This window comes from Martes martes (genome assembly GCF_963455335.1).
Source record: "Martes martes genome assembly, chromosome: 5".
NCBI lineage: Eukaryota > Metazoa > Chordata > Mammalia > Carnivora > Mustelidae > Martes > Martes martes.
In genome coordinates this window covers 126170145-126190162 of record NC_137892.1, presented here as the reverse complement: position 1 = coordinate 126190162, position 20018 = coordinate 126170145, and the positions used below count along the sequence as shown (strand labels likewise).

Here is a 20018-nt window from a genome sequence, read left to right as displayed (position 1 = left end):
ATGGCTTTGAAACTGCCTGAGCCCCAGGGTTTTCTATCAACGTTGCATCATGCTCAAACAGGGGCGATGCGACTTCTTATATACGTTATTTCCTTGAAATCCTTCAAACAATCCAGTGCGGTAGACGCAAATGTAAAACGCAACAGAAGCACAGGGTATGGAAGGCAGCTATGCTCACCACTATACCACCAACGCTGCACAGAAGCACAGGGTATGAATAGCATCTGGATGTCCATTCTAGAACAGGAATAGATTTCCTGCTATTATGGTTTTATAAAATCTATTGTCCTATAAAAAGGAATACGATTTCCCTGATATTTCAGAACATATAGGTCAACTAGAGTCCGACAAGAGCAGCCGGAGCTGACAGCTGACACCTGCAGTCACAGAGGGAGGAGAGTACAGAGCCCCCCCACTCCTCTCAGCCAAAGCACTGCCGAATGCATGATGGAGGCAGAGGTCACTCAGAGCCTGCTCCCCGCAGGACCTGCCGTGATGGGATGGGGCAGTCCTCAGGGAGGAGGGGGAGTACGGCATCTGTCATCATCCCCCCACAACTTCACACAGCAGCAGGGACCAACATCCTCGGGCGGCCACTGTAGAAGCCAGCTGAGCAAGGCTCACTTGTGTCCCTGGAGAGAGGAGGGGATGCGGTCATCGGAGCCACACCCACGCCAGAGACTTCCGAGGCAGAACCGAGTGGGCCCGCACCACTCGGGACATGAAGCTAGGAAAAGCCTCAACGACGACTGGACCCACTGACCCATAAGGTCCGTCCCAACTCGAAAATCTGTGACTGCAGTCGTCATTCCCACCCCCACTCCAGTGGAGATCTTATCAAACCTAACAGCCACCTAATGGAGGTGCCCATGAAAATCCACCCTCCTTCCCACTGGCCAGGAGCTGGGGCTGGAAACAAGTCACAGCCAGAGAAGGGAGGTTAACTCGGAAACCAAGAATAACAGACTACAGGTGCTAGCTCGGGGGAAGCTTGGAGAACGTTGCCGCTCCCTCGGGGCTGGGTCCAAATATTAGACAGAGGGCTAGGAAAATGCTGTGTTTTGCATAGTTCCACAAAGGTGACAAGGGAATTTGGGCCCCTATCATATATTTTTCTTGCTGAACTAATGTTCAGTGAAACAGGTACCAGAAACACAGAACTTCCTAAGCTGTAGTGGCTATAACTCTCCTTTAATCGGACACAACCGTCATCAATTACGAAACCAGACTTGAGCCAGAAGAGATGAAAAGTGTTTCATCTTTTGCAGATTTACTTTGATTTTAGAACACTTTTTCTTTTTTTTTTCGGTAGATTACTGCATTTTTCAGAAGACTAGGGTGTCGTAGTTCGCTTATTTTTAAACACTAAATGGCACCCTCGTTGCCTTGAAAAAAAAAATCGATAGACACATCACAGTTATTCCCAGAGAAAAATTACGGAATATAAAAAGATTTTGGAATAGAAGAATCTGGGTTAACGTATCTTTAATTGGATTTTAATAAGATTTCTCTTCATGAGCTCGAGCGCTTCAGGCAACTAAAAATTGCAACATTTCTCCTCAGACACTGTGTTTCTGCTGAAGTTACAGTGATGCTTCTCCAGGTCTACCTTAGAAGGATGCAAGCTTTCTGCGCCATTTACCGGTCGCACAGCCGAATGACATCCTCTCTCTAAGCCACAAATCCCGCCAGCTTCCTGTAAATGTATCACCTACCTCAGGTGCATGTAAGGAGTAAAAGACTAGTACCGTCCGTGCCCAGACCCGTGGACCTCAATTCTGGCTGCACTTCAGAACCACCTGGAACTCAAAAAAAATATGATGGCCGGGCCCAACAGCAGAGACTCCCTGTTCAACTGGGGTGAGGTGGGGCCAGGATGCGGCTGTTCTTAGAAGCTTCCTGGTTGAGAACAACTGGGTTAGAGTGACCACAGAATAACCATAATGGATAAAGTGATTACTGTCTATCTCCATCTCTGTTTGACTGGTAACACGTATCAAGTACACAAGTCACTGTGTAAGTTTTTTTTTTTAAGATTTATTCATTTATTTATTTGACAGAGAGAAAGAGAGATCACAAGCAGGCAGAGAAGCAGGCAGAGAGAGAGGGGGAAGCAGGCTCCCCGCTGAGCAGAGAGCCCGATGCGGGGCTTGATCTCAGGACCTTGGGATCATGACCTGAGCTGGAGGTAGAGGCTTAACCCATTGAGCCACCCAGGTGCCCCAGGATTTTGTTTTTTGTTTTTGGGGTTTGTTTTTTTTTTTTTTTTTACTGTAATATAAATTTTATCATTTTCTATTCAATTCACTGCATTTTTTAAAAAATAACAAGTTTAAGTGATTTTTCTTTTCTCATTCCCTCCGCCGGGGGTAAATCTTTCCCTATCCCTGCTGCAAGGGCAATCAGCCAGAGGCTCACTTTGATTTTTCCATCTCACTAAGCTAAGATTCTGGGCAAACAGCAATCCAGAGGCTTCAGGCCCCTGAAGCTAGCACTCAGTGAAATCCCTGATGTGCACATGGTTTCTATATTTAGAAAAAGAAAATCCAAGATCTCGATGATCACCACAGAGCCTGGCTCTCCTTGCTTCATCAAAGACCCTAAGGAGAGAGTAGGGGAATGTGGATCATGGGCCTCCCTTCCCATGGCCCTTCGCCAGCGCCAGCACACCCTCTCCACTGAACAAGGGAGGGGAAAGAGACCGGGGGGTGGACAGAGACAGCCTTGCGTTTGCCAAGTGCCTGCAAAGAGAGGATTCTTTCTGGACCTTTGTAACTGTTCTTGGTATCACTGTAAGGTAAACGATGACACTTTTTAACCACGCTTTGTAAATAAACTGAAAACCACTTCACCCCAAATGCACTCAAGTTAAGATCTTACCTGGAGGGACGCCTGGGTGACTCAGTCGGTTAAGTGTCTGCCTTCGGCTCGGAGGCATGATCTCCCAGTCCTGGGATCCAGCCCTGTGGGCTCCCTGCTCAGTGGGGAGTCTGCTTCTCCCTCTCCTTCTGCTGCTCTTCCTGCTTCTGTGCTCCCATACTCTCACTCTCTCTCAAATAAATAAGTAAAAATTAAGAAAATAAAATCTTACCTGGAAAGATGCTCAGTCCTCGGTTTACTTCTAAGCTAAGGGTCAGCGTTCGAGCGGTGATGCTAAAAATTTGTCGAGGTGCAAAGTTCAAACCATCATTAACTTGAAAATTAAAGCCTCCTGACATGGGTCCTTCAAAAGAAGAATTACATTCTGGTCACTCTGGGTGTTGGGCAAAAGCCATCCACTTTCACCCTCTCTCCCACAAAGCAACCCCTATCAACTAGAGAATGTGTTAATAGAGTCACTGAACTCCCCAAACCAAATACTGCCAAAATGTGATGTTAGAAGAACATTAATAAAGGTCTAAAATGCATACTTACCCGTCCCCCTTGCCCCACCCCCCCACACACGCAATTTCTGAAATACTGATATGCCAAAAATCAAAACTAGGGGGAAGAAAATAACACTTAACCCCTCCCTCCAAATAATTTCTAATTATTCACTGATCTCGAACTAGCTATTTTCTGCTAAGGTGGTAAAGAGTGGGGAAAGATCCAGGCCAGCTCTTGTTAAACTCCAGCACGAAGAGAATTGTACTCCTACACTTCTGTCAAAGGGTTAGTGGTATCAATAAAGTTATAAATTAACTTATGCATGTAAGAGAAATTGAGACAGGCCCCCTATCGATCCCATTCCCAGGAGTGCTTTACCAGTCTGACTCACAAAGCAACAGGAGAGCTCACAATGTAGACAGCCTGATGTTCGCATTCCCATCACCCTTTGAAAATGTTCAGCCAGCAGTAAATCTGGAGGCCCCCAGGTCTTTGCATCATGTAATGGGTAGAAATGTCCTCTTTGTTGCCCTCAGGGACATGTGGCAAGGAACAAAGAAGGCAGGGTCAGACTCTGCAATTACGTACAAGTACTGCCTTAATAACACAATTTAATAAAGGGCTGGTCGATGGCTTGAGAGCCTCTTGAGTTTCCGAGTCTTCACAAAAAAAGGCTACAGACTTTTAAAAAATTTCCCAATACACTCAAGAGTCGTCATTTTTAAAAAGAGAGAGAGAGAAAATTCGGAGTCAGCCTAATTTCGAACAGGGGCCCACGATCAAATTTTGTTTGTTTGCTTGCTTTTACTAGAAGTACCACTCTGAAGTTGCATTTAATGAAACATGAGCTGAGGAAGAGAATGCTTTCTGCCCCCAGGCACTTTCCACATTTCACGAATCCAGAAACAATGTGGAAATGGAATCAAAAGGGATCCTATCAAAACACGTACTAGAATAGCATCCTGGGAATGCCCTAACTTATCACACTAACTATGCCCATAGAGAGGAAAGGAGGGAAACACGAAAGGAGGGGAGACCTGTAGATTTTCTGTTGCGTAACCCCAGATCTTTCCCACAGTACTTTGCAAAGGGCAGCCTTACACGACACAGGTTTTATCAACCTACTTAGGTTGTTATCTGAAAAATGAGTTAGACGAGTGGTAGAGCACTTGGCAAATATAAATGCTAAGAGAGACTAATGAAACCAAAGCCTTTGTTTGGGGCTGATGATGGACAGATGTAGCTGGAGAACCAGCTGGTCTCAGCAACAGCTTGGTCTGCTCGGGGCTCCAGCCACTTTGCGGGCCATTACGGCCTCTGTAGTCAGTTAGAGAATGTAATGGATTGATTCTCAAAGAGAATTACCTTTAACTCGCCTTCCTGTCTTTTTTTTTTTTTTTTTTTTTTTTTTTTAGGAGACATTATTTCCTCTACCAGCCAAAAGTGAACATGGATCTGGTAGTGGACAAATAAATAAATCCAGAGAGCTAATTTTCATTTTAGTCCTGCAAATAGCAAGTGTGCTTCTTTAACCTGCCCTGTCCTTCAGTGGGGGCAGCCGGCGGAGAAAGCACAGCTTCAGGGTCAGCACAGCTTACTTCGTTCTGAGCCTCAGTTTCTTCATCTCTAAAATGGGGTCACTACTCCACATGGCTCAGAGGACTTGTGCAGAGTAAATGAAATGGGTCACATGACTGAGCCGCCTGTGGTACCAGGGACGGCCAGAGACTCAAGGATTCCTTTTCCTTGCAAACTGCATTGTTGTAGAAATCTGGAACTTCCCTTGGGGGAGTCCCCGGAGCCTTTCTCTCCATTTTGATAATTCCTTCAAAAAAAAAAAAAAATAACCTTACTAGGCCCTCATCTAAAAAGACTTGGATTGTTGGTATCTAATAATCAAAACTGTACAAAATTGGAGGAAATTTCCTATTACTTCAGTACCTCTTTAAATGAATCGTATTTTATTAGTCAGCTCATCGGTACACATTTTTTTTTAAAGTTTATTTATTTATTTGACAGACAGAGATCACAAGTAGGCAGAGAGGCAGGCAGAGAGAGAGGGGGAAAGCAGGCTCCCCGCTCAGCAGAGAGCCTGATGCAGGGCTTGATCCCAGGACCCTGGGATCATGACCTGAGCGGAAGGCAGAGGCTTTAACCCACTGAGCCACCCAGGTGCCCCCGGTACACATTTAAAAAATGAGAACATACCTACGTGGAAAAGATCACCCGGTCTAGAAACAAGACTTTGGTACCTATGTGGGTAGATTTAGTATCGCATCACAATAAAATTAACCCCACGGGTTCCCGGGCTCCAGGCTTAGAACTACTAGTAGAGAGCATTCACATAGTAAATTATCTTCAGATTATTTGGGGATTCTTTGCATGAGCTGCAAAGATAATCAGGAAATCACTACATCTGAATTTAGAAGATTTTTTAGTCTTTATTTTCTTGACTACATTTTTCCAAGAAATTAATAAAAATGGCTGACCAGCTCTGACTGGTAGCTTTCCCATCATGCTCCCTGGCTCATGGCCCCTGTCCCCATTCCCTCAGCAGCTGGGGGAGTGGGCTCCTTCCCCTCTCCATCCAGTGACAGGGGCAGCCTGGAAACAAAGCCAGACTGGATCACCCCTTCCTCAGATTTATAGGATTACCCATTAACAGACAGAAGAAAAAAAGCCTTTTAATGTCCCGGTCTCTTAGGATGACAGTTATCTTCATTCATTAGTTTATTCATGTGTTTATTTATTTAACAACTATGTTTTGTTCGCTAAAGTCTCCCTAGTGTCTGGAACATGACCTGGCTCATAAAAGATATTCAATATTATTTCATTCTTTCAACACATTTTTATTAAGCACCTGCTTGTTCTCCTCACTCTTTGAGGTGCTGAGAACCTCAGAGCAAAGAAAACAAAGATCCTGCTCTTGTACCCTCTGGTATAGAAGACAGACAACAAACAAACAAACAAAGCAGTCTATGCTACAGTAGCAGGAAGTCAGGAAAGGATGGAGAGGGACAGAGAAGAGATGCTATTTTAATGGGTGGTTAGGAAAAGGCTCTTGGGAATGTTATATTTGAGCCTAGACCTTACACGACCATGTGAGTAAGCCAAGTGTGAGTTATAGGTACTCTCTGATGTTTGCTATCATTAGCCTTACTACAACGTGCCACTTAAAAAAAAATTACAGACCCCAGGAAGTCTTTAGATGACTTGTGGTTTTCAGTCGCAACTACTAGGTTTGACTATCATGTTAACCTCTGGTTGAAACACATTTTAGTTTTGCATTACTTTTCTCTATGACATACCCGTGTGTACAAACACTAGCTGGCCTTTGTTGATCTGAGCCTGGGTGAAGTTCTGGATGCTTCGGCCAGGAAAGGACTGGAGAGCCAAATGCCCATTGCTGGGTGGAGTAACCCAGTAGGTGAGGTCCTGCGGGGAGGAGTCCTCGTCTTCCGCACAGAGGACGCCCCTGGTAATCGCAGTTACAGAATTTGCCCATACCTTAAAAAGAAGAGAAGCACAGATCTTGCAAAGACCATTTCCGATCATATCACATAAGTAAACCGGATAGTATGCTACTCTGGCCTCTTGCACAAAGATACAGAAACTAAAGCAATTTGTTAGAGCTTTTAAAGCATGAAGATTCTTTTTTTTTTTTTTTTTTTGAAGATTTTATCTATTTATTTGAGAGAGGGAGAGAGCATGAGCAGGGGGAGAAGCAGACTCCCTGCTGAGCAGGGACCCCCCTCAAGCAGGGCTCTATCCCAGGATCCTGGGATCATGACCTGAGCCAAAGGCAGAGGCTCAACCGACTGAGCCACCCAGGCGCCCCTAAAGCATGAAGATTGTCAATTCAAAACTGACACAGAATTAAATACCAGATGAAATTCGGGGCATGCTGTAGTGTTTGTTTAATTTTTGAGGTTTATAAGGTCCCAATAAAAAACAGTATTCATAATTATTTCTTCAAAATTAATTATTTAAAGTGAATATTTATTTATATAAAGTATAATAACAATAAAAGCTGGTAGTAACTAAGCACCTTTTGCATGCCTGGCATATGCTAAGTATAGAAGCATAGGCTAAGATTCTCCATGGAGTCTCAGATCATCGTAGACCCTACCTCATAAGGTGGATTTAAGGACTGCTATTCATTATTTTAAGAAGTGGATAATTTCATCAGCTCTTAAATATTGCAATGCTCCTGTGTGGATAGCTCTTCTACAACTATTTCTGAGTAATAGTCTCTGTTTTCCAATTACATTTAAAATCTATTTCACTTGCCTAAACATCCTAGTTCCACAATTCATCATTTATCAAGCATCTATTATGTTCCAGGCACTGTTCTGGGTGCCTGCAACCCATCAGTGAACAAAAGAGAGTCCTACCCTCATGGAGCCTACATCCCAACAGGAGGGGATGAAGGAGTACAGGGAAGAAACAACAGGCATAATAAAGGAATGAACTATAGTCTCTTAGAGGTTCATGGGCACCATGAAAAATTTTAAAATAAAGCCAAATAAGGGGCTCAGGAGTGGGAGATTGTTAAATCAGAGGCTCATTTGAGAAACCTGGAAACCTGGAAGGAGGTGAAAGAGAAGCCATGTGGATATCTGGGAAAGAACATGCAGGGAGAGGGAGCAGCCCTAAGGTGGGAGCAAGCCTCATCCATCCGAGGGCAGCAAGGAGGTCAGTATGGCAGGAACAGAGCAAGTGAGACGAGGAGGACAAGAAGATGAGTCAAAAATGTAATGGAAGGGCAAATCTGGCAAGGCCTTGACGGTCACTGTAAGAACTCTGGCTTTTACTTAAGTGCAATGGGGCATCATCATGGGGCTTTTGGGGAGGAGTAACTTGGTCTTAACAGAACCCTGTGGCTTCTGTGTCAAGAACAGACCATGGGAAGGCAGGGGTAGAAGCAGGGACACCGGTTAGGAGGTGACTACAGTAATCCTGGAGAGAGGTGAGAGAAGAGAGTGGTCCAAAGTTGTTGAGGTGGTAAGAAGTGGTCGAATTCTGGGTGTGTGTTGAAGGGGAAGCCAACAGGGGGTCTGATGAATCAGATGTGGTGAGGCGTGGAAGAAGGCAAGGGGGCAGAATGGCTCCATGGCTGGGACCTCAACACCTAGAAAGACGGGGTTACCACCAGCTGAAATGAGGAGAGCTGCGGGGGCGGGGGGTGGGTTCGCGAGGTAAGATCAGGAGTTCAGTTGTGAACATGTTGAGCTGAAAACAGGTACTTAGAGACTGAATCCCATTTGAAGGAAGGAGGCTCTTTCGAGTTTCTATAATCATGCAGTCACATGGTATTTCACGAACACTAAAAATGGGTGGCATTATCACTCACTAAATTTTCACATTTCTATCTGTATTTATAAATGTCTTCCCTATAGAAACACCATGCACAGTTTCAAGCTTACGTCATTCTGTGCTCTCTGACTAGAACCTTATCATCTTCTATGCTTGATACCAACTTATTTAAAAATTCAATCCGGAGTGATTTAATAGTTACCTCTCTGATCTAAAAGACTGTTTTCTTTAGTAGCATAGGGAGTTTATGAAATATCTTAATTCATGCTCATTCATTCCTAATAACTATTTAAACAGAATTTGAGAAAGGAATATCAGAAAATATATAAGATTCCTACCTTTTCATATGAGGCACGACATGCCACGTTAGCTATGTAACCTTGGGCACATGTCTTAATTTCCCTGTGCCTTAATTGCCTCACTAGGAATGATAGAATTATTATATATAATGAGTGATTTAAGATATGTAAAGTACTTAGAACAAGCTTTGCCTGGCAGATAGTAAGAATTCAATAAATATTAGCTCTATGATATCCCAACCTCTTCATCAGATTCAGTTCTAAGGATTAATATAATTTTTTTAAAACATTACTTAAAAGTCATTTGGGGTGTCATGATTACGATTATTGAACTGTTCTATAACATGCATGGTGGGTTTTGTTTAATCCTCTCCATAGTTTGGGGTAGGATAGTTCATCTGTTTCATGATGGTATTGTCGATGGATGTTCCTGTATCTTGGCTTTTGGAATATGGCCACTGAGGATTTTTCAGCCCTAAACTCTAAGGGCATCAGTTCTTCAACAGCTACCAGAAATGTTCATCAACCTAATGTTCAAATCATAAGGTTTTAGTCTTCAGTTAATCCATGGAAAGGCTACAGTGTTTATAAAATATACAATCAGACTATTTAACAAAATTCTACAGCCACTGATTCTACTTTTCCACTTTTTACATTTTAAAATCCATCCATGTATCTTTTTTTCCTTTCTTTAAGAACTCACGCTGATTTGGAAACGTACTTCCATGCTCGTCTCGTGACTCTGAGATGCTCATTTTTTCCAGCACCGTGCACACAAAAGCTGAGTTCAGCACGTTTTCCACGGTAGCTACTCCTCCGTGCAACTCTGCTTTTGCCCCTTCTTGCTTCTGGAATATACTATCTTTCAAAACAACTGGAAAACCTGCCACTCAAAACAAGAGCTAGTAACTTGAGGTCTTTATTTCCACTCCAACCAGATTTAGTTCAATTAACAGCCCCACTCTTTGGGTGAGGCTCGATTGAGATGGGGAGAAGAAAAACAAAGATTGAAACTTGAATGTGGAATTCCAAGTGATCCAAAGGCCAAGAGACATAACAGTTTAAGGAATACATACCCGAAAAAAAATTAGCACCTTAATTGGAACACATTTTTAAAAAATTCAACTTTAACTTAAACGGAAGGTCAATGGGATTGAGAAACCTAATTATAATCCAAAATAACCCTAATTATGATTCTAATGTTTAAAAAACCAGACCTTTGTTTTGAGTTTCAGATGAGGAATGTGAAATGTTTATAAAATTACTATCCCACTGTCTGACCCTTCTTAAGCCTCTGTCAAAATCTCAGGCTTTGCTGCCTTAATTCGTCCATGGTCCCTGGCTCTCAACACTCTTTTTAGTGATGACAAGTGCTTATCAGAACCAAACAAATCATTCTATTTTTGGTATAAAAGACAACAACAAAACAAAATACACAGTATTGAAAGCCAAAGTTGAAAAACAGGAAAATGAAGCCCCCTTGTGGACACAAATACATTCGATCAGGTATGCACCAAAATTTCGGGTGATGCTTGAATACAAAAGTACTCAGTAGAATATATTTCAGAGTAAAATGCAAAGGATTCACCAGAGTTGGTCTAATCCCAACTCCTAACTCCAGTTTGTCACGAAGGAAATGATTTTCTGTACCACTGAATGACTTTGGAGACCAGCCAGCCACAGGTTCTGTGGCTAAATGAAATGTTTAAAGTACATCAGGAGAAACAAGTGTTAGGTTATGCTGGGACAGAATGGTTACTGTTCATATTTCTGCCTTTAAACTCCTATCCAGAGTCTGAGATGCTATCAGCTGGTCTGCCCCCTAGGCTCCCACTTCTTTTTCCCAGGTAGACTACAGATAATCCTTCTTGCCACTCGCTCCAAGCTCTGACGACAAGTAAGGAGTGTGGGTAGTCATATGGGATGATATGAAGGTCTTGAGAGTGTTCTGTTTGAAAAGTCAAAGATAGCATAAAATCCCACGACGATGGTAGTTAATTTTGTGTGTCAAGTTGACTGGGCCGCAGGGTGCCCAGATATTTGGTTAAACATTATTCTGGGCGTTTCCAGGAGAATGTTTTTGGATGAGATTAACATTTAAATCAGTTGACAGGAGTAAAGCAGAATCACTCTCCCTTACGTGGGTGAGGCTCATACAATCAGTTGAAGACTTAAATAGAAAAACAAAACACAAAAACTGATCCTTCTGTGAGTAAAGAGAATTCTTTTCTGTCTGACTGCCTTGGAACTGGGACATCAGCTCTTCTTGTTGACCTTCATATGGGAACTAAACCCTTGGCTCTCCTGGGTCTCTAGCCTGCTGACGAAGCCTACAGATATTGGAACTGGCCCACCTCCATAATCACCTAAGCCAGTTCCTCATAATAAATCCAGATATGTGTATTTTTACATACACATGCACCAACCCACAACTCAGTCATGGTTTTGCTGTCAAGGAAGAGGAGGCTCAGAGAAATTTTGCTCAAGTTGAGCAATTTACAAACCTTGAACTCTGGTCTTTGAACTTTAACCCAGAACTTTTAAGGCAGAGAATGCGATTCTTACCAGATAAATAAGTGAATAACTCAGAGAGAGCCAGAGTCAAATGGCCACATCCATTGAAACTGGGAAGTTGTACTCTTCCTGGACTAGATCCAGGCTCTCCAGGGAAGAAGGTAAGAATAAAGGAAATGGCCCTTGCCCCCAGCGACTCTTCCCTTTTTCTTGAGAGAAACACTCTGGAATCAAGGATGGGGGCAGGGGGTGGGAGCAAACTGCCTGAGCAATCTCAAGGTTCTCGGCAGAGACCGTATTTCCTTGATTTAAAGGGAAGACGGAGACAAAGGCTAGCGTATACACATTTTTCCACTCACAATGTAATGTTCTAAAGATCTTAAATTGACAGGAATATTTCAATATAATAAAGCTATTATTAAGTTGATGGTGTCTCTTATAACGAACAGTGCCTCTTATAACAAACGGTACCTCAGAACAGAAAGCCAAACCCACAACAGGGCTTCAATTCCTTTCCAGAAGGAAGCCCAAGAGTTCACTGCTCCATTCCTTGGTCTTCCTCACCCACAGCGGGCTCCTGCTCCTCTCCCATTATCAGTCTACATTTTAGGTCTGTCCCCTAGATCTTTCTCATCCTGCAGTTTTGCACCACAGGGCAAAGTGCCCAAATCTTCTGCTGAGGTTCCTGGGCAAACACGTATGTGTTCGGTACAACTGCTGCGGACCTACTCCCTGAAGCCCCGCAGCTTTGGGGCTTTTTTCTTCCTAATGAAGACAGCCCTTGACCACATGGATGCACTGAGAGAGCTCGAGGCAGTCATGGGTAGCAGGCAAAGTGGCAGAGCATGGTGGTGAGACAGCCAGACTTTCCACTCCTTCCCCCGGCGCTGTGCTGGGCCTCGGTGCTCCCCATGAGGAGGAGGACATCAGTAACAGCAGGTGCTCTGTAGGGTTGTGAAAATGACACCACTTCCGGAAGATGGCCAGTACTATACTCCGTAAGCACGTAATAAATGTAAACTTTTATAACTGTGCTTAATAATCCTGGACACCTACGATCCCTCCCTCGAGCCAACAACGTAGCGCTTAGATCGCTTTGCTGAGAATGAGTTCAGTTGGTGGAAACATCGCAAGAATCTGTGAGAACAGAGGAAGGCCTCCAAATGGAACCAGCTAGAATGTCCCGTTCCCGGGCTGTCTGGACAAGGACTGTGGAGTAAATGCAGGATAAAGCAACACGTTCCGAAGGTATCAACGCCCTTAGTTTTTCACTTAACACAGAGAGGCCGAAAAATGATCCGAGCCATAAAATAACATAAAGCACTAAAAAGTCCATTCCTAAATCCAATTATATTGAGCAAATAAAAACAGATTTTTAAAAACCCCAGCCTGTTTCCATGTTGAACAACATAAACTTTTCTAGCGAAATTAGCCCCTAGTGAGCTCTATTCCTATCCACCTTCTGACTACCCAATTTCCTCTGGACTTCTAAAGAAACTATTATTAGCTAGTGACTCTCATGAGTGGTGTAAACAAGGCTGAAGTTGTCAAAAACATGTGTGGGAAGATTTGTTTCTAACAAATTTCAAAGTCAACACCTTCAGATTCCCGTGTCTGGGCATACCCGATGAATGTGTCCCCTAGAGGCTGAAATGTGTGAAGGGTCAAGGATACTTCCAGAAATGCAGCTCTCCTAAAGGAAGAAAGAGCCGAGGCAAAAGCCTGGTTCCTGAAACATGGGCCAGTGTTGGTGGGAAATTGACAGTTTATACTTCCATTGACTCATCCCTTCAACAAATGTTTCTTATTTATTATGTGTCAGTCATTTCTGAAGAGCCTGAAAAGGGGCTTGGACAAGTCATTGGGCTCCTGTGCTGTCACTCTGTCCTCCACCTGTCATTCAGCTGTCAGGCAATTTCCTCATCTGTCCAAAGAAGGAAATGGTAACACATCTCTCAGTGAGCTATAAGCCCTTAGAGTGATACCTGGCACGTAATAATGGCTAGCAATTATTTTGTGAGCATTTGCTATTATAATAGCTACAACTCTTCTCCAAGCCAGAAGAACAAATTCATACCCAAGTCTTTAGAAGAAGGGACAGTAAGAAGGAGTGATTTAAGACCAAGACAATCTATTGGATGAAAGCTTTGGGATACTTGAGTGTAAACTGACACAAATGGGTTCACCAGCACTGACATCGGTAGTGCTGGTGTGGGAGAAGATGGTGCCATAAGAGCCAGAGGGACTCCTACGCATCAAGCCCTTTGTGTGGCCAATAGAAGCCATGACATTGCTTCAGGGCCCCAGATCAGGACAGGAGCCAAATGGTGGACATCATGTGATTGCCAAAACATGTTTATCTGTGAATGCCTAAGAAGCACCCCCAGGGGATTCTCAGAAAAAGTGAAGGGTGACGGAAGTTCCCAGAAACAGCTAAATACCCTCACATGACTGTACAGTGGTTTTTAAAAATCCTGATACTGCTATAAGCCTTGGAGTTTTTCAGTAATAATGCTACCATTTATTGAGTCCCAACCACATGTCAGGAAGTGTGGGAGAGTTTTACATCATTTTTTCTCTTACTCCCCACAACTCTGCTTCTATTTCCCACCACCTCAAAGAGAGCGCATTGAAGGACTAAATAAATTGCCCAAGGTCACACATTCAATACCAGGGAGCTGATTCTCATCTTCCCACCCTAACTAGAAAAGGCTGTGCTTCAGGAAATACAGTGTGAATGACACCCACTCAAGAAAGACAACATGCCAGTAACTCATTGGGATTCCTCATCTCCCAACAGCTACCCAACAGAATGTCCGCGTAAGAACTGCCATTTATTTAAAACCAGTAGGAATGGGTTAACCATACATACATAGTCATATGTCTTATTATTTAACGTTAGAAACAATATGAAAGAAAATCAAATGGGTAGCCCCAATGTTATTATGATAAATCAAAAAGCACGGAGCACCTACCTGAAGGATTTTGTTGGCTGTTATTACTGGAGCCTCATCATTTACTGCTTGCACAGTTACAAAAAGAGTTCGGGGCAAGCTCTGTTTTCCAAGTTCTGAGCTATTTGCAAAGATGGTGAAATCGTCAAGAAGCTCCTCGCTACCATCATGCATGTAGTAAATCAATTCATTTTCCACCTATAACCACCACCAACAAAAACACCAACTTACTGAAATGTGATTTAAAAATATGAAAATATAAAAATATGAATAAATTACTATAATCCCAATTTTTATGTCTCTCTAAAACACAGGAGCACGTGTTCATCCTAGGAGGTCTGATTCTGACACTCAGAGTGTAAATTATGATGGGAGGGCTAGTTTTCATGAAGTGATGCCACGTCCTAGGAAAAAGTTGAAAGAGGAATGGAACAACGCAGCAGACGGTGTAGGAAAGAGAGCAGTGGACTGGTAATCAGGAGACCAGAGTCAAAGGCTATTTCTAACACGGAAATATGCTCTAGGTAAGTGATCCAATCCAGCTGTCCTTTCCATGGAACAGCACCCACTAAAATTCAGACTCTACCTGTTTACTTACAGTGACTAATTTGGAGTTGTGGATTACTTTCCTAGACAATTCAGAATGCTAGGTTTAGGCTCTGAAGCTCCTACCCTTCTACCCACTTGTTGGATTTCGCTGTTTGGAGACATCTGGAGTAGGGCAACTATGAAGTTACCCCAGACTTCTCTTTTGTGAACTAAGCATGCCTTATTCCTTTAACTGTTCTTTGTATGAGAGACTATACATGTAATCTCCTAATTCTGTTCCTCCTTCAGAACACACTCATTTTTTGGGTGTATCTCTTAGCGGATGCTAACCATAACTAGCTATCAAACATCTCCTGTGGACAGAATATAGTGAAATATATCAAAATCCAATTTCTATCAAGGCAGATTTCCCTGACTGTAATAACACAAATGAAAACATTCACTTTTATCCTTCTTAGATTTCATTTTGTAATTTTCATTCTGAAATGGTTATCAAATGAATTAATTACTCCTCTCGGATTTGTAATAACCACAAATTTGATCAGAATGCCTCTCGTGTCTTTCAGACTCTGATGGAAAATACTGAAGAGCACAGAACCATAATGGGAGACAGAGAGAATTTCAAAGCTAGAAGGAAAGTTGGCTTCAGTGAGTCTGTGACTCAAACACAAAATGGCAGAGAACTTCCAAAGCCCAACAGGAGTAGCTGAACTTCTGAAAAAGTCTCTGGGGTTGTGTTTGTTTTGATAAAATACTGCCAGAAATTTTAATAGTTCAACTTTGCCCGTTCCTATGGTGCACTTCCTTTGAGCAAATACTTTTGATCTCTCAGAGGTGCTTCTGACAAGAGTTGAAAAGTTCAGGAAAAGTCTCAAGGGAAAGTTGTGGCCATTTGTATACAGGTGCTATGGGAATTTCTTTGGAGTTCTGTGGGCAGAGGAGTTCCAGACCACAGGCCTGACCACAAGTTCTGAAACACGCTGTTTTAAGCTATTTGAAAACAAACACAGAAGATGGCATTGATCAGAATGTGAGAGAATTTGTACTTAAAACGCTTTAGGAACCTAGGATTTCATACAGGTTCCCTCCTCGGTATCTTCCCTGGAGAAATAGAGCATTTCTTCAAAGGAGTGGCACGCTCCAAATTATATGCCATTTAATATGTATTAATGTAAAAGTAAAGAAAAGATTTGGTGGGGGGTTACTTATTATTGCTGATCTGAAATTAAAAGATATAATAAACTTGTAGAAAATCTTGGAAGATTGAAAAGTATTCGGTTCCCTCCCACCAGTCATGTTCAGGGCAGTGTCGTGCCTCTGCTCACTTTCTCCCTCCCTCCTTGCTCCTCATCTCCCTCGGGGTTAAAGGTGAAGTAGAAGGCCCTCCCATGCTGGACCTCCCTAACCTCATTCTCAGCTCTCTCCCCTCCACTGCCTGTAGTCCAGCCCCACTAAACCTGGGGCTGCTCCCCCCCCAGCTGTTCACTAGCTCTTCCCTCTGCCTAAATACCCTCCCTCTGCGTCCACCTGGCTCACCCACCCACCCCCTCCTCCAGGTGTCTGCTCAGATGCTGCCTTGTCAAAGGGACCACCCCTGAGCACTTGATCTGAAACTGAACTCGCACATACACAACACTGAAGGCTCTAGCAGTTCCCAGCTCCCCTTCCTGCTTTACTTTTCTCCATCACACTAATCTTCACTCAACATGCCTTCCATTCCACTTACTTACTTCTTCTATTGTCTGTCTCTGCCTTCTTCTTTCTCCTACCAGGGCATTACGGCATGGAGTGGTGCTGGGTTTGTTCACCCCTGTATCCCCACTACCTAAAACTGGCATGCCTGATGCATAATAGACACTCAGAAACGATCTGCTGAATGAATGAAGGGCTAACATGGCCACGGGCTCCTCCAAGCCACTAAACACTATAGCCACCAACTGTTAAGGGTTAGTGCCGCTTTACATGCGAACAACAGTGTCGCAAAGCCTGGAGATCTTAGAGTCACATAGGAAGAGAAAGTACGAAGGGGTCCTCTGGAAGAGCCGGGACCTTGACTGTGAACAAGGCTACACAATACCATAGATCCTAGAGGGAACACACACACTTGACATCCAGATTTCAACCAAATATTCTAAACGCACACTTCTTACAAAGCACAATCCATAATGAATTGGCCAAGACAGGACTCAGATTTAGTGCTCGGTCTCTCACCTAGCATCCCTGAGGTAAACGGTAGTAAATTCAACTTGCACCAGAGCGAGTGGTCATCTTAGATGGTTTGTCCCGCCTTTGTGAAGGAAGCCATGATGAAGAGATGCCCGTAGGAATTCACTAAAGGATCACTCTCCCCGGATCCCCAGTAGAGAAGCCCTGATTTCCAAGGTTATTTCCAGCCCTCAGGATTCTCTGCTTCTACCCACGGCTCCCTAATGCCTCCTGGTTCAGTCTAACCCTCCCGGCGTATAATTCAAGACTCTCCCCAGTCTGGCCTCAGTTCTCTCTGCTGCTCCTGAGCCCACCTGCAAGTCTTGTAGGCTATTTCCCTGCCCCCCAGAACCCACTCACTTTAATGCCTCCGTATCTGTGGCCATGCTGTTGCCTTTGCTCATGTTGCTTTTTGTTGTTGTTGTTCCCTATTTCTCCTCTGTTACCTCCCTGCTCTTTCCTTCTTTCCTCAAGTCTTGCTTAAGCATTATTCCCTCTGTGAAGTCTTCCCTATTCTCTTCAATTAGAGTCAGACGCGCCACTCTGCACTTCCTTAGCGCCACTGTGAGAAGGCTCTGCGAGGCCTCTGAAGGGCGTACTTAGAGCAAAGCTTGTGTGCCTATTGCCCCCGTCCCCCAGCATCTCCTGGGGCAAGGGGTATGGCTCCTTCTCATGGCAACCTTGCACCGCAACTTGAACAGAAGGGTTTAGCAAATCTGTTCAAGTCCGTTGATAAGATGAAATCCTTAGAAGCGAAATAAAGCAGCCCACATGGGTTTACAGCTAACTGGACAAAGGTACCCGGAGATGCCAGTTGGGGGTTAATGGCTTCCAACCTGAAGAATGCACATTCCCAGGAGCTTACACCGGAAATGGTGACAAGATACTTTCAACCTTGAGAAAGTAATGGACATCATTCTTCTATTCATGATAAGAAAGCCAAGTGTCACACTAATACCAACCTAGCCCAAAGCAAAGAAACATGACAGCAGCCCCGAGTTGAGCAGTTATTTTACACTGAACGCCAGACTGGAAGTTGTGTCCTGCTGCTTGACTGTGGGGACTGGGCCATTCAGCCATTGCTCACTGCGCTTACATAGGGCATGGCACAGAGTACGCACTCTGTCAGCGTCTCTTAACTGAATAATGGAATGACTAGACGAGTAGACCCACTAACGACTAAAGTGCGTCCATGTTAACTATCCAGGTGTAACACTTCGAGCGGGACTGACAGTGTGGACCTCCTCCAGCAACGGGCAGCCAGGGTGGCACAAGGGGCTAGAAACCCGTGACTTAGTAACCAAAGTGGGAGAACCTAGAGATGTTTCACCTAAAGAAGATAAAGTCCAAGGGAACTTGATAACTTTTTCTTTCAAATATTTAAAGAGATTTCAGGAAAGGAGGTATGACTTGTGCTGTGAGCTATCAGAGTCAGGACTTTGGAGAAGTGTCTAAGCAGCAGACTTCAGGACTAAATGAGTTTGAAAGAACTTTCTAAAAATTGAAATATTTTTAAACCGGAAGTGCCCATTGCATGAAGTAGTGAGTTTTCCACCACTGAATACATTGAAGCAATGGCTAGATAACCTTTTTATGGGGTTACCATGGAAGGGGCTTCTAGCATCCGCTAGGAGGTTAAACTAGATATTCTTTCAAGTCTCCTCACTCCTGAGAGTCCATTAATCTAAATAATGAATAGCATTTTTTCTTCTCTTATCCCACATGCCCAAATGTATTAACTGAGAATTATTACCTGTTTCCTGGTAAACTTCATTAGCTGTACTCTTGGAAAATCAGAATTTTCAACATAACCATGTTTTGGTGGTTTGAGTAGAACAAATTCACAATCAACTCCCTCAAAATATTTGTTTGGGATTTTGAGATGGTCTTCCAGAAGTGCTTTGGAACCTCCTTCTTGGACTGTGAAATTTTGTACCTCCAGAGGAATCCACTTAGGGACGATATCCACTAAGATTTCAATTCCATTCACAGCTTGGAAACCATTCACCACATCCAGCAAAAAACGGTCGTGTTGTTGGTCAGGAGCTGTCTGCACATAAAGAATAGCCCCATCATCAATTTCCTGTTGTGTAAAAATCAGAGGGGACTTTGCATCGGCACCGAAGCTGCCTTCTTCTGGTAAAGATTTCTGGAGGTATCCATGCATCGGTGGAACTCTGACAGTGAACGTTGCCTCGGAAGTAATATTATCTTCGTGGACAGTCTGGAGTTCGTATATGCAATACACAGACACAGAAAGGAAAACAGGTCAGTACTCACAAGAGTCAAGATCCTTGATGAACCAAATGGTTCTCTATTAATGTCAAAAATGTCTTAAATTACTATCAGGGTTGATACAGAGTTTAAGCCTGGATCTGTTCTGGTGACCATGTCAATATTTGCATTTAGCCGTGGTTGCAAAGAAAAGTTATGGTCTACAACACTTGACTCACTACTAATGCATTAACAAGGCGTCACTCACAGCAGCAAGACACCCAGGACTCAGCCAGTTGACTTAAAAGAAGTAAAATGGTGTAAGGACAAGGAATAAAAGATGGTTGAAGAAGCAGAAGTTGAATCACTTAAATTGCAAGACTTTAGAGGATTTTTTCTCTCTCCCCTTTTAACTAGCTCAGCATTTTCGATATATATTTAATTTATTGATTCAGCAAAACCCATCTCAAAGCTGTCATTGTAACTGATTTAGAGTCACTGAACTACACACGCCCCCTTGTGGTGAAACATAAACTCTCCAAGAGCCTAAAAAAGGACTGAGAAGTGCTGGGGAGGCCCGTATTTCCTTAAGCAAACTCAT

General features: G+C 43.4%; 1 protein-coding gene across 1 annotated transcript in view; it reads right to left on the bottom strand.

The window, feature by feature from the left end:
* Positions 1-20018, bottom strand: part of LOC308343001 (chondroitin sulfate proteoglycan 4-like) — a gene marked incomplete at its 5' end in the record, with an annotated part of 62059 nt that overhangs the window by 26096 nt on the left and 15945 nt on the right. Inside the window, 4 exons of the mRNA XM_080803786.1 lie at positions 3092-3223; positions 6675-6873; positions 14471-14647; positions 18957-19427. Of these exons, the coding sequence (XP_080659912.1) occupies positions 3092-3223; positions 6675-6873; positions 14471-14647; positions 18957-19427 (979 nt within the window). The remainder of the gene's footprint in view (positions 1-3091; positions 3224-6674; positions 6874-14470; positions 14648-18956; positions 19428-20018) is intronic.